At 59.2% G+C, this 13,933-nt stretch overlaps 1 protein-coding gene across 3 annotated transcripts; it reads right to left on the reverse strand.

Annotated features, from left to right (window-relative positions):
* Window positions 1-403: 403 nt before the first annotated feature.
* Window positions 404-13,600, reverse strand: LOC133151530 (echinoderm microtubule-associated protein-like 6). Of its 3 annotated transcripts, XM_061274647.1 has the most exons (43): window positions 12,838-13,600; window positions 12,123-12,376; window positions 11,833-11,992; window positions 11,659-11,757; window positions 11,496-11,564; window positions 11,208-11,393; window positions 10,894-11,029; window positions 10,570-10,771; window positions 10,153-10,290; window positions 9,814-10,070; window positions 9,522-9,731; window positions 9,294-9,461; window positions 9,115-9,221; window positions 8,921-9,021; window positions 8,494-8,680; window positions 8,310-8,415; window positions 8,128-8,221; window positions 7,964-8,064; window positions 7,641-7,843; window positions 7,438-7,549; window positions 7,243-7,370; window positions 7,027-7,168; window positions 6,803-6,955; window positions 6,527-6,658; window positions 6,374-6,462; window positions 6,076-6,243; window positions 5,814-6,015; window positions 5,571-5,697; window positions 5,415-5,493; window positions 5,222-5,351; window positions 5,023-5,121; window positions 4,852-4,872; window positions 4,318-4,491; window positions 4,030-4,238; window positions 3,784-3,941; window positions 3,577-3,691; window positions 3,247-3,435; window positions 3,004-3,176; window positions 2,380-2,542; window positions 2,199-2,302; window positions 1,977-2,130; window positions 1,779-1,879; window positions 404-1,460 (listed from the first exon to the last, which is right to left on the reverse strand). In XM_061274647.1, exons 2-43 carry the CDS (start codon window positions 12,317-12,319, stop codon window positions 1,436-1,438), a joined length of 5,868 nt encoding a protein of 1,955 aa, XP_061130631.1. In that variant the 5' UTR covers window positions 12,320-12,376; window positions 12,838-13,600; the 3' UTR covers window positions 404-1,435. The 3 variants fall into 3 exon arrangements, 2 of the variants coding, with proteins under 2 accessions (XP_061130631.1, XP_061130632.1); XM_061274648.1 differs by lacking the exon at window positions 4,852-4,872; XR_009713929.1 differs by lacking the exons at window positions 404-1,460; window positions 1,779-1,879; window positions 1,977-2,130; ... (13 more) ...; window positions 5,814-6,015; window positions 6,076-6,243 and having other exon boundaries at window positions 6,855-6,955.
* Window positions 13,601-13,933: the final 333 nt, after the last annotated feature.

Below are 13,933 nucleotides of genomic sequence, written 5' to 3' on the forward strand. Positions count from 1 at the left end.
GCACGGTGCGAACCAGTCGGATCGAAAATAATTGCAAAAATGTTCATCTTTTCATTGTTGCTTTTTCTGTACTGGCCGTGATGGGCATCCATAGAGAAGCGGTGCACCCCTCATACGCAAATCTGTGGGAATTCAAATGTTTATGGTCCAGACAGCAAGGGGACGGATTTTTATATGCGCCACGCAATTGCGCACACGTAATTGCGCACACGTATGCATCGTGCCTCCTGCCTTTGTTTGGTTTGTGGCTTTGTGATCGCATAGGCTTTCGTTGAGCTTCCTATTGTCCTGCAGCGCCCCCCCGAGCCGATTATTCGCCACTACAGGTGTCATTTGCCAGGTCCCCAAGTAGCAAAAAATGTCACTCGTCACATTCTTTCATTTCAAAACTACGATTGAAAAATGTGTGTCATGAGTCCTTTTATTGAAAAGGTTTTTTTTTTCTGCCCTCACTTTGTAAACTTTGTCAACATGAAACACTGACCGCCATCAAATCTCACAAACAAAAAGAGCACCGAGCGCATCCCATTGAGCTGCGTGGGCCATGCTCAAGCTTAGCGCATTCCTCCTTCCGCCGATGCTAAGCAAACGCGGGACTGATGGTAAACATTTTTTCAATTTGTCTACATTGTTTGTACTATGTGTCCTCTCTGCATTCATTCCAGCCTGGTCATCCTGGATAAGGGACTTTCCCATCTGTGGTTTTTTCTCAAGGTTTCTCATTTCCCCTAGCTGGAGTTTTGAGTTTTTCCTTGCCCTTTTGGGAATTTAAGATCAGGGGATGTTTGAGAATATTTGCCATTTTTCACATGTCCTGAGTGTTGTTAGTCACCTAAATGTAGAACAGAGGGTGTGATTTACCAAAGTCAATTTCCTTGTTTGGCACGCTCAAACATGGCGAATAACAAACTCTTTTGTTTGGCCAAAGAAAAGGTGGCTAACTTCAAGTTACCCCGAATGCACACAAACAGCAAGACTGAATACGCAACATGCCGTCCCCACACCACACTCGCACTAAGATACAACATTGTCAAGTCCTCGCCGTTAGCACCGGCCGGTCGGCGAGTGTGCTGCGTGTGATGTTAGCTTGCCTCGCTAACGTCCCTCAAGGAAGCCGACCACAGCAAATTAATAAGGAATGGGAGTTAGGATAGCGCACAACCACGTGGGCTAACGTGCATAGCGCCCTGTTTTTTTGGTTTGCTTTTTCTTTCTACTGAAACAAAGTATACAAGCACACAAACACCACAAGGTCCAAAATAGGGTCCCCCCCAGCTGATGGCTCACGTTCACCTCGAGCGTCTTGTTCCCATGTGACAAAAGCGTTTGCATCAAGTGTAGAAAAGGCCGACCGGCGTCATCTGGTGCGGAAGCCGAGCCGTCGCCCGGGTGGAGAGGCACGTCCCCGCCGCTCGTGGGCTCGGGATGCTGCCGACTATTGACATTTCCACACAAACAAACTGGAAGGAGAAAGAAAGTCATGTCGCATTGCGTGTCTTGAAAGGTGACAAGGTAGAAGCCCAAAGAAACAAACAAGGAGCCTATCTTCCCTTCTACTTTTCATTTTCAATTCAAGCAGCAAAGCAAAAAGCCACGGTTTATCGTTTAGAGACCCTGTTCTACTTCAAATTGGTCCCAAGGGGAAAACTTTAGGGGGGGGGGGCGCCTCGGAGACAGCAGGCAGACCACCCGCGTCGTGTCCAAACGGGGCCCCGCAATAAATATTGGGCCACGCCCACTTTCAAAAACATAGTGTTGAAAAACACTTTGTTGGTCACCTGCAGTCGCTGCCGCCCGCGCTGATGACAAACTTGTCGTCGCAGGAGAAACGAACGTTGGTCACGTGAGCCGAGTGGCCCGAGTAGCGCTTGTGCTTGGCCTGCAAATGGAGACCCCGATTAGCCCACGGCGCTCGCCCACGGCGCTCGCCCACGGCGCTGGCCCACGGCGCTGGCCCACGGCGCTCGCCCACGTACAAATTTCTCCGCGCAGGGGAAGTCGAAGAGCTTGATGAGGCCAAAGTCGTCACCAGTCACCAAGTTGAGACCGGCGCGGGCCACGCACGCGCAGTTGACGTCGGCCTTGTCGGCGTTGCGAGGCCAAACGCCCAGAACCTCGTCGCCCAGAATGCTGCGCACAAAACGCTGCTTTCAGCCGGCGGTGGGGTGAAGGTTAGGCTTGGGGGTGTCCTCCCTCACCTGGTCCAAGTGGCCCAGGTGATCCTCTCGGTCAGGGAGGCGTCGGCGACCATCTTGCCCGAAGGAACCTCATGCACCTGCCGGGCGTAGGTACTGGTGGACACCTGCGAGCCAGCGGGAGCGGTCAGCCCAAGAGACGTCCGGCCCGGCGGAAGGTCTTCGGAGGAGCCGGCTCCCTCACCTGGATGCGCCGGCCGTCGGCCGAGAAGTCCATCTGGATGACGCCGCCTGGGATGTCCTTGCAGTAGCCCACGCGGTTGAGCGAGGAGCCCAGGGCCAGGTCGTAGAAGTCCACGGCACTCTCGGCGCACCCCACCGCCAGGAAACGGTTGTCTGGGCTAAATCTAGCGGGATGATAAAAATATTTACAAACAAAAAAATCATTTTTTAAAAAACAACCACAAACACTGTGGAAGCCTGCGTCAACATTCTTGACAGACTCGACACGGATGTTGTTGGCTGCGTCTGATGGGCAGCTGTTTTTCAGGCCAACTCGCGGGCCGGCCGCTCGCTCGCCCGCCCGCCACCTCGTCACATGCTCGACCGACAATGGCTTCGTCGACGGCGGCATCGGAATACACGTTCACCTCAGTTCATTGTTGAGTTTTTTTCAATCCCCCCCCAAGATTTTTCCGAGATCAATTGTTGTTTATTTGTTTGTTTTGAAACGGGCCGATCGCCAGTGGACGGCGTGAAGCTGAATTGATGCCATGTGCTGACTTTCGCTTCTATTTTTCAAGTTTGTTTGCCAGGCTGGAGCGAGCGCAGCCGGTCGATCGGCGAGGGCTCGGTCGGCACGGCGTACCCGACGTCCTGGACGGCGGCGCTGCGGTCTCGCTTCTTCCCCCACACGGTGAGCGAGTTGACCAGCAGGATGACGAACTCTCCGTTGTCCATGCCGATGGCGAGCATCTCTCCGTTGGGGCTGTACGCGGTACACTTGGCGGGGTGGCCCACGGTCACCTTGTTCAGGAGTTTCTAGGAGACCACCCAGGCCTTGGTCAAGCGAGGAGAAAGGGAGGCAAAAGGGAGCGCTGGGCACGCGCACCTTATCGGCCAGGTCCCAAATGCGGACGGTACCGTCGTCGCCGGCCGAGATGAAGACGTCTTTGAAAGGGTGCGCGTCCAGTCCCCAGATGCCGCCCCGAGTGTGTCCGTTGATCATGGTGTTGGAGGCGGCGTTCTTCTCGCCCACTTCGATGATCTCGCCGTCTTTGGTTCCCACCAGGATCTTCCCCTGGACCGGCACAAAACGGGTTTGTTTGATCCAATTTGAGACAAATGTAAAACATCAGAAGCCTTCCATCATTCGGGCTGCAGAGCGCAGCTTCCGTCGGTCGCATCGTTTGACGCGTCGCCGAACATGATCTTTGGCTACCTTGCCTCTGCAGACGGAGCGGACGTTCTCCACAGCTTGGCCAGTCTCCAGCTGAAAGGCTCGGCACCGCTTCATCTCCTGGTCCCAAAGTTTGACGGCGCCACCCTCCTTGGTCCTGCCAAAACCAAACGAATTTGCTTTTGGCAGCGCCACCCGCTTCTTTTGGGTCCAGAAAAAGCAGGTGGCGGTGGCGGGCGGCGTACTCACGGACGTTCTTTTCCACCCGTGACGATGAGTCCGTCCCTCAGCGTGGTGTACATGCTGAAGACGGGCCCGCTGTGCGCCTTGGCCACCACCCGCACCAGGAAGTGCTCCCGCCACACGTACACGTCGCCGTTGATGGCGCCGGTGAAGGTCAGGTTGTTCTAGCGCGCGCGCTGCGCGCGACAGAGCTGCCTCAACACACGTGCCCTCGCCAGCCAGCACAGAGCCCAAAGGCGGACGGCAACTCACGGCTCCAAAGGCCACCGCCAACATGGTCTGCATGCGGCCGTCTTCCACGCCGCCCAGCACGCCTTTCTTGTACAAGAGCGAGCCGCCCGCCAGAGTCCAGAACTTGATGTGCTTGATGCCCACCGACACAAACTGGCTGTCCGAGTCCGGTCGGAACTCCACGGCAAAGATGCGCTCCGGGTGGCCCCCTTTGCTGGTCACCCTGGCACCTGCCGTCAAAAGCCACGTGGCACCAGGGGCCCGCCCAGCGAGCGCACCCAGCGCCCGCCTGGCGCCCGCCTCACCCACCTTCCTGCCACCTCCACACGCTGATGACATGTTCGGGCTCCACCCCCACGGACAGCAGCAGCTTCCCCGTAGCGCTGAAGTTGACGTAGCCCACACCTTTGGTGTGGGAGCAGCGCAGGATGGACAAGGTCTGCTTGGTCACGGCGTCCCACACGTGGATGGATGGAGCCAAACCTGCGGCCGGACAGCGCAGCGGTAAATAGGAAGGAAGGAAGGGAGGGAGGGAGGGAGGGAGGGAGGGAGGGAGGAAGGAAGGAAGGAAGGAAGGAAGGAAGGAAGGAAGGAAGGAAGGAAGGAAGGAAGGAAGGAAGGAAGGAAGGAAGGAAGGAAGGAAGGAAGGAAGGAAGGAAGGAAGGAAGGAAGGAAGGAAGGAAGGAAGGAAGGAAGGAAGGAAGGAAGGGGCCCAGCGTGCAACTCTCGGTGGACCCGCGTATCCCCTTTTAGAGCTGATCTACCACACTGAGTCGGCGTCTCGCCTTGGACACAAACAACACGTGCGGCCGAAAGATGGACGGTGAGGTGAGCGGGGCTTACCTGGGAACTCTGCAATGTCACCTGATGGAGGGGTGGAGACAATATGGATGCAAAAAAAAAAAAAAAACAATAAAAGAAAAAGCGGCATAAAGTGGCACATGGAGCAAAAGCAGCCGAGTTCATGTGGCGGCGGGGCGATCTCCCGACCAGCCGACCGAGCGACTGACTCACCGATCTGCCCGGTGGCGATGACGTTTTGGTATTTGGGGTGCTGGTTGACGGTCAGGCACAGGATGTCGTCGGTGTGCTCCAGATAGAAACTCTGCGTCCCTGTGGCGAAAGCAAAAACAATGTCAAAAGCTGGCCCAATCTGCCATCTTCACAATATGGATGGACGCTTTAGTCAAAAGCCAATCTCTAGACTACAAACCCGAGGACAGGTTCTGCACCACGGCCGCAGCCGCCGTGTGGAAGACAATGTCGGCGCCGTCGTTGAGGTAGTGCAGGTTGTTGCGGCAGTCCGAGCCTCGGTAGCCAAAGACGTGATCCAGCCGGAGGTCCTAGGGAAGCAACCGGACCCGCAGTCAGAGCGGTCAGTCGCTCCACGCTGAGCCTGGACTCACCTCTACCGCTTTCCTCTTCTTGGACACCTGGTTCCTCATCAGCTTGTCGGGCAGCGGAGTGGCTCGACTCACCGGGGCTCTGCAAAGACCGGCGAGGGCTCCAGAAGTGCCTTTGAGCGAGCCGTGAGAAGCGCTCACGGCGGCGGCGGCGGCTACCTCTCTTCCACGGCAGGTTCCTTGTACTGCAGGTGAGGTTTGGTCCCCGTCATCTTCCTGATGCCGGCCGAGTAGACCTTGGTCACGTAGTCCATGGCCCTCTCGCGAGCCACATCGCTGTCGTAGCCTGACCGCACCGCACCACACGGTGGCGAGGTCGGACGAGAGCGAGAAAATGAGAGAGCGAGCACCCCAACGGGCGCCCGGTCCCTTTCCAAAGAGTGAGGTGAACGGGGCTTTTACCTCCGTCTTCCTCTGCGTCGTCGTCGGACTCTTCACTGTCGGCCGCTTGGTTCTCCTTGTGACCCGGAGGCTCCCTGCTCCAAATCATGAGCGCCGTGTCGGCCCCGCCCACCGACAGCAGCAGCGCGTCGTCGTTGGACCAGCGGACGTTGGTCACGTTGATGCTGTGGCCTGCGTACTTCTTGAACTTGGAGAACTGACCCTGGGGGCAGAAAAGAGGCACCGAGGTCAAAGGAACGGCACCAGCGGGCAGGCGCCTCACCCCGCACGGGAAGCCGAAGAGCTTCAGGAAGCCAAAGTCGTCCCCGCTGGCCAGCACTTTCCCGTCTTTGGTGAGCGCCGCCGCATTGACGAAGCCGAACGGGGGCCAGATGCCCTCGCAGCTGGGACCCAGAACCGAAGTCCAGCTGGCCCACTCCAGCTTGGCAAGCTGCAAAGGCAGGCCGGCGGAAGGGCTCAATGTGGAGAAAAGGCAGAACGCCAGCGCGCCGCGCTGCGCCGCGCCGCGCCGCGCCACGCCACTATGACACAGGCAGGCCAGCGAATAGCAAAGGACCCACCTCGGCCGCTTCGATGGTCTGCTGGCGTCCTCGAGGGGCCTCAAAGAAGAGCTGCTCTTTGGTTCCCGTGTTGACACGCACAAGTTTTCCTGCAGCCAGTGGTCCACAGCTGAAGCGCTTGCGGCAGAAAGGCGCGGGCGGCCTGAGCCTGACCTCTGGAGTCCCAGTCCAGGTGAGTGACGACGCTCGCGGCTCCTTTGCAGATGCCCACTCTCTTGCTGGTCAGCACATTGTAGACGTCCACAAAGGAATCGTGGGAAGCCACGGCCAGGTACTTGCCAGCGCCTGCGACAACGTGAGCCAAATCACGTGAGCCAAACCACGTGAGCCAAACCACGTGAGCCAAACCACGCGGGCCAAACGACATGACCGGCGGGTGGGCGGGCGGGCGTCCGGCCAGTGCCGCTCACCGCGCTGGCCTTCAACTACCTGGGGAGAAGCGGATGTCGGAGATGAGCTCCCTGCGGTGGTGGAAGCTCACCATGTCTTCCAGCGTGTCGGCATTGACCACCAGGAAGCTACCGTCGTTCAGGCCCACCGCCAGAGCTTTGCCGTCGGGAGAGAAGGCGCAGCAGCGCCCGCCTTTGTGACGCACAAACACCGAATGAGAGAGAGAGAGCTACCGGAGCGGCAAAGGCGGGACTCGAGCGGACCTTTCTTCAGCTTGCGCACGGCCACCATTCGGTGATTGGCCGACAGTTCCCACATCCTCAGGGTTTTGTCATCGCTGACAGTGGCGCAGATGGGCAGCAGCGGATGGGCGGCCAAACCCCACACCTCGCCCTCCATGTGACCCTGAAGGCGACCAAGAGACGGTGACGCCCAGGCCAGGACGTCTCCAGGGGTCCCAGTCTCAAGCGCTGGCTGACCTGGACCAGCAGGGTCATGGGCCCGCTCTTGTCAATCTCCAGAATTTCTCCGTTCTTGGTGCCTACGAGAATGTGGCCGTGACCCAGCGCGATGGCTCGGATGGACGGGTTGTCTTCCAGCAGCAGTCCTGGAGAGGAGAGGAGAGGCCCGTTAGGGTGCACCACTCGGCGCCACTCGCCGACCACCTTTGCCACCTTTGGACGAGGGGGACAGAAGCGCCCTCTTGATGGCGTAGGTCTTCAGACATCTTTCAAAGGCGTCGTCCCACAGTTCCACCACACCGTCCTTGCCGCCTGTCACGAAACCCTGGCCAGGCCCGGCCAGCCCAGAAGCACCGCAATCAGGCCAGACGTACCAAAGCACGTACGGTCGAAATGCGGCGGCGGCCGGACCAGACCTTATCCAGGGAACACATGGCGAAGACGGGCCCGTCGTGGGCCTTGACAGTCTTGAGCAGCGTGGTTTCCCGCCAAACGTAAACGTCACCGTTGGTGGCCCCTGAGTACAGCGAGTCCTCGGAGCGGCCGTAACACGCCGTCATCATGGTCTCCTGCTTGCCGAGGTTGCCGAAGATTCCGCGCTTGAACGTCAGACCGCCGCCTGGTCGGCGGGGAAGAAAACGGCAAACAAAGGTCAACGCGGCGTCCACCCTCCACTTTTGTTTGCTGCTCGGCGTCCACGTTTTCTTCCGGCGCCCTTTCACCCCGCTGAAGTGCCTGCCTGAGTGTTGCCAGAACTTGATGTGCTTGGTCCCCAGCGTGACCAGCTTGTCCGCCCGGAAGGGGTTGCTCTTTACCACAAACACTTTGTCCTTGTGACCTCTGGGAGAAAAGCAGAGCGAGTCAAGGGCAAGGCCGGCCAGTTGGGCTCACTCAGGCGTCCACCTGCTTTTGGCCAGTCGCTCGCCCTTCTTCCAGTCCCAGATGACCACCGAGTGGAAATGGTCCATTCCGACGGAAACCAAAACCTTGCCGTCGGCTGCGAGCGCAAAGCGTCGAGATCACGCCAGGAACTCCGGGGAGGGAGGGCGGGCGGTTGGTAGGGAGGAAAGGCGCCACTTACTTACCGCTAAAGTCCAGCGCGCATACGCCAGCGCTGTGGTGACCTCGGAGAAGCGACAGACATTTCAGAGTGGCCACGTCCCACACGTGCATGGCCGGGTCTCGGCCCACCTGGTAGTGGTGGTGGTGAGGGGGGTTAGGGTTTCTGGGCCAGGCCAGGCCGGGCCGGCCGGCCGGCCGGCGGCATACCTGCGCGCTGGCGGCGAGGTCTTTGACGGGGTGCACGGCCAGGCTGAGGATGTCGTCGTCGTGGCCCCGATAGAAGCGCTGAGTGTGCTGCAGCCGGTTGTAGACCACGGCCACGGCGGCCACGTGGTACAGCACCTCGCCCGTTTGACTGTAGAACAGGTTGTTACGGCAGTCGAAGCCCCGGTACCTGCATCGGGGCAGTGGGGCGTCAGACAACTTTGAATAGAAGAGGGGCGAGCGGGCGGGCGGGCCGCCCGCCCAGCTGGCCAGCCGGCCATCCAGCCGCCACGCCCAAATATTTGCTCATCGGCCAGCACGGGTGAAGGCGGGTGGTCTCGCAAGATTTGGACTTTGAGCCGCGTGGGGCTTGGCGGCGGTTCTGGCAAGGCGTCCGACGCCACCAAAAGTGTGAAAAGTGCAATTTCACCCGTGGACAAACTGCAGACAAAGCGCCTCCTCCGGAGCTTTCTGCCTCTTCAGGGAACCAATCAGCTTCCCGCGCAGCTGGGGCAGATCATCCTTGTAAACCTGCCCACGCGCAGAGGGTTAGCGTTGTTGGGTTAGGTTTGTTGGGTTAGGGTTGGGCTCGGCCCTGGCTTGCTTGCGCGCTCGCTCGCTCACCTGCCGTTCGTAGCTGCGCTGAGATTCCTGCTCCACGTCCGAGTCGATCTCGGGCACGTCGGACACGTCCGAGTCGGAGTCGCCGCTGTTGGAGTCGGCGTAGCCTTCTGAGGAGGCACGGGACACAGGAAGGTGTCTCCAGATGGCCGGCCGTGTGGCTTGCGTTTGGGTGAGCTCACCTTGGAGGAGGGGCTCCAGGACGCCGTTCATGATGCCCTCGGGCAGGAAGCGCCACTGGAAGACGGCGTGGTCGGCCCCCCCGGTACTGAGCACCCACTGCAGGTCGCTGGACCAGCGCACGTTGGTGACGTGGGCCGAGTGGCCCACATACTTTTTGAATTTGGCGCCTGCGGAAGGGACGGAAAGGCTCAGAGACGGCGGGCTCGGCGGGCTCGGCGGGCTCGGACCTTTCTTGTGGCACGGGAAGCGGAAGAGTTTGACCAGGCCCAGGTCATCGCCGGCTGCCAGCACGCCGCCGCTGTAGTTGGCGTCCACCGAGTTGACGCTGGTCACGTTGGAGTATTTGGGCCAGATGCCGTTGACTTCTGGGCCCAGCACGCCGGTCCATGTCATCCAATGGACCCCCTTGGCCTCCTCCTCGGACACCGGCTTTCCTACTGTAGACCGGGGGGTGAAAGGTCCGCGTTCAGAAAAAAGAGCCAGTCGGTTAACACCGCACGGGCCGCGTCCGAGCTTTACCCGGCGTCCGGTAAAAGAGGCGCTCCCCGGCGCCGTCGTTGGTTTGCAGGAAGCGGGAGTCGACCGACCAGTCCAGGTGCGTGATGAACGAGGTGGAGCGGGCGCACTCGCCCACTTTTTTAAAGCGCTGCGCCACGGCATAGATGTCCACCACGCCGTCGTTGGAGCCCGCCGCTAAGAAGGAGCCGTCCGGAGAGAACTTGAGCTCGTGTATCACCTCCTTGCGGTCCTTAATGTGCACCACCTCCGTCATGTCCCTGAGCACCCGAGTTCCAGTCATCCATACCTGCTGCTGGCGCTGGCGGCGCACGGGGCCGGCCGGTCGGTGGGTCGGCTCACCTGACTCGCAGGACGGTGAAGGAGCCGTCCTTCATGCCGAGAGCCAGCTGGGAGCCGTCGTTGTTGAAAGAAACGCTGCGCACCGACTCCTCCATGTTGCAGCGGGCCAGCAGCGTGTGGTCGGGAAGGCTCCACAGCCTGCGCGCAATTAGAAAGCATTCAGCCATTCGAGTCAATAGAAAAGGAAAGAAATACGCTTGAGAGCCACATCATCGTTGTCACCCGACAAGGAGAAAAGGGAACTCATTTTCCAGTGCCAACGAGGGCACAGAAAATAGAGGAGGAACCTTAGCGAGTGGCAACGCAAGATGGCCGCCTGCCAGCCAGCGCCTTCTCTTCTCTTCTCTTCTCTTCTCGCCTTAGGCAGGCAGGCAGGCAGGCAGGCGGAAAGCCAAGCGCAAAAGCGTGCTTGCTCACCTCACGGATCGGTCGTCGCTGCCGGTGACGGCGAGGGGTTGCTTGGGGTGGAGGTCCAGCCCCCACAGCTCACCCTCGCTGTGGCCCTGCATCAGCAGCAGCGGTTTGTCCCTGTCGCGGACCATGACCTCGAAGATCTCGCTGTCCTGCGTCCCGGCCAGAATGCGCTCGGCCTTCCAGCACACACTGCGAATGGACAGACCTGAAAGCACAGACGGCACCGTGATGCAGCACAGACGGACGGCACCGTGATGCAGCACAGACGGACGGCACCGTGATGCAGCAGTGCCGGCGCCACGCAGCAGTGCTGCCGGCGCCTCCCACCTTTGTAGCCCTGCTCGGCTTCCCGCAAGTCGATTTTGGTGATGGGCTTGAAGTCGACGTCCCAAAGGCGCACGCAACCGTCCCGTCCGCCCGTGGCAAAACCTTCCTCGCTGGCGTGCATGCTGAAGATTCCTGCCTGGAAGGCGTGGTCAGCTCGGCCCCGTAAACGGCCCGCCCAGCCACTCGCCCAGCCACTCGCCCAGCCACTCGCCCAGCCACTCGCCCAGCCACTCGCCCAGCCACTCGCCCAGCCACTCGCCCAGCCACTCGCCCAGCCACTCGCCCAGCCACTCGCCCGCCCTCTGCCTACGTACAGCGTGCGCCGCCTGCACGGTCCGGACCAGCGCCGCTCCCCTCCACACGTACACGTCTCCGTTGAGCGCTCCCGAGTAGGTGGTCTGCTCCTTGGCGGTGGCCACGCACAAAATGGTCTGCAGGTCGCCCGTCTTGCCAAAGATCCCACGTTTGGGCGTCAGGGCATTGCCGCACAGAGTCCAGAACTGAAGAGCGGACGCTGACGTTAAAGCGTCGGCAGGTTCCGCAAACACCCGATACGTCCCGAATCGGAATGGAGTCAAATTGCTGCTTTCGCTTCCGTTCACCTTGATGTGTTTGACACCGCAGCTGACCAGTCGCGTCGAGAGCTGCGGGTCCCAGGCCACGTCGAAGATCTGCAGGAAGTCGAGCACAGGTCAACAGGGCCGGAGGCCGGGCGGGCGGGCCGGCCGGCCGGGCGACAGGACGGACGGGTGGCCAGACTCGTACTCTGTCCGAGTGTCCGCTGGCCGAGGCGAGGACGCGTCCTCTTCTCCAGTCCCACACGCACACCGTGTTCTTGGCGTCCAGACCCACCGAGGCCAGGCGCTGCGGTGACACGGCACGTCAAGCCTGTGTGTGTGTGTGTGTGTGTGAGGGTGGGGGGCACGTTTGGAGCCTCACCTGTCCGTCGGCGTCGAAAGCCAAACAGGCCACGCCGTGGGTGTGCGCGTCGCGCAGGATGGAGACGGTCTGCATGGCGTAGGTGTCCCACACGCACACGTACGGCTCCTTGCCTACCTGACCCGTGGCCACCTGCACTTTGTCAGGATGCAGCGCCAGGCTGCCCGCCGCGCAAACACAAAATCATGCGTGAACAACACGCATCTTTTGTCCTTTTCGGCCCTTTGCGTCCATGTCGTCCGTCACCAAACAATCCGCACGCATCAACGAGCACCACTTTGACGGCTGACCTGATGATGTCGTCGTCGTGTCCCAAGTAGAACTTCTGGGTGTGCTCTCGGGCGTTGTAGACCACGCCCACCCCGGCCACAAAGTAGACCAGCTCCTTCCCGGCCGTGTAGAAGAGGTTGTTGCGGCACTGGTGGCCGCGGTAGCCGTGGATCCACTCCAGCCTTAGCTGGCAGCGCGGCGCCGTCTTGTCCGCCATCGCAAAGGCTCACGGGCGCCTTCTCGCCACCGTGCCTGCCATGACTTCCTGTCAAGACTTTGACAAGAAGACGAGCGGCTAAATTGCGCTGACAGACATCTGAAACAAGCGTCATCACACGGCGATTGATGGTGCCTTTTGCTTGAACGTTTTCAACATGCGTCCATTGAGGAATCACATTCGTCAAAAACAAATTCCCAGTTCTCGGACCTTTTGAACATGACATTTGGATTTTCGTGTCTGTCAATACTCTCGCTCGCTGGCTCACAGTGAGGAGCACACGCGAGACCGAGACCGAGACCGAGCGAGGGTTACGCCTACACACAATTGGAGCTTCTTGTACCCACTCAAATGCCGCTTTTATTTTATTTGGGTTTGTTTGTTTGTTTGTTTGCTTGCTCGCTTGTTTGTTTGTTTGTTTTGTTCGCAGATTTGAATCAAGCCCGCGTGTGTGGGAACCTCGGGCCGACAGTTTAGCTCCTTAAAATGTCACTATCAAGGGGAGATAATCCTTGCACCTGCTGCCCTGTGGTCTCTGACGTCATCAGCATCTTCACGTTCTGCCCAAAGGAAGACGACAGCGGTCCAGAGCGGCCATCCCTCCGTCGGTCCGTCCGGAGTCTCCGTTCCAGAACCTCGGGTCAGAATCACAGCCGAGAACCGAAGGAATTGAAGGAGGCAAGCAAGGACGATGGAAGGCGGATCACTGAGCCCGCCGACCGCGCGCAGGGAAAAGGGAAGATTAATACCTCCAGATCCGGGCAGCGCCCTTCAAAATAAAACGAATCCTGCCAAAATGGCAAATCCAGTATCCATGCAACGAAACATAACAAAGCAAAAAGAAGAGGGCGCGCTTCGAATCTCTTGATGAATCTTGCACTCCACACAAAGTTGCTTTCAACACGGTGAGCGGTCTCAACGAAATGCTTTTATGCTGAAGCGTGGCCATCATCTACGACTATGCTGTCACTCCCTCCCTGTGTCCAAATTCACAGGCTGCGTCCTCCGAAGGCCGGCCGGTAGGATACATGACGTCATTTCCAGAGCTCCGGGCATCAGGTCACGTGACACACGACTTTGAAACCGGCATTCGTTTCCAGGGCCCGTGTCTTATCATAACTTTTTAAAACATCGTAGGTACTCAGAACATGTAAGCACAAGTGCCGGTAGGTGTCACACATAGAGCTGAAAAGAGAGGCTAAATGAAGGGGACATTTTCAATGGCTAAATCGACGGCCCGTCTGTCTCCATAGAAACCAGGGCAGATTCAACGCCTGGTAGCGTCAATGTCGACACCGACGATGCGTTCTGGTCGCGCCGGAAATGACGCCATGTCGTCGCCAACTCGTGCGTCGAAGGACTATGCCATCAATGTGTACGGGGCTCTTCCGCCTGTCCAAATTCGCAACGGCCTATGCAGTCCACGAGGGAGGGCGGAGCTTTCAGGGCTGCTGCGAAGGACCCAGTCTTCGCACCCAGCCTTCGGATTGGCATTCTGTGAACTTGGGCCCACCTACAAAACACCCCGTCCGTCCGTCACACTTTTTGCCATCTTTCCAGACGTTTCTTGACGTGTATTTGTCACTCGTCGATGCGGTGGCAATCAGATTTGCG

The sequence above is a fragment of the Syngnathus typhle genome, linkage group LG3 (assembly GCF_033458585.1).
Source record: "Syngnathus typhle isolate RoL2023-S1 ecotype Sweden linkage group LG3, RoL_Styp_1.0, whole genome shotgun sequence".
Taxonomy (NCBI): domain Eukaryota; kingdom Metazoa; phylum Chordata; class Actinopteri; order Syngnathiformes; family Syngnathidae; genus Syngnathus; species Syngnathus typhle.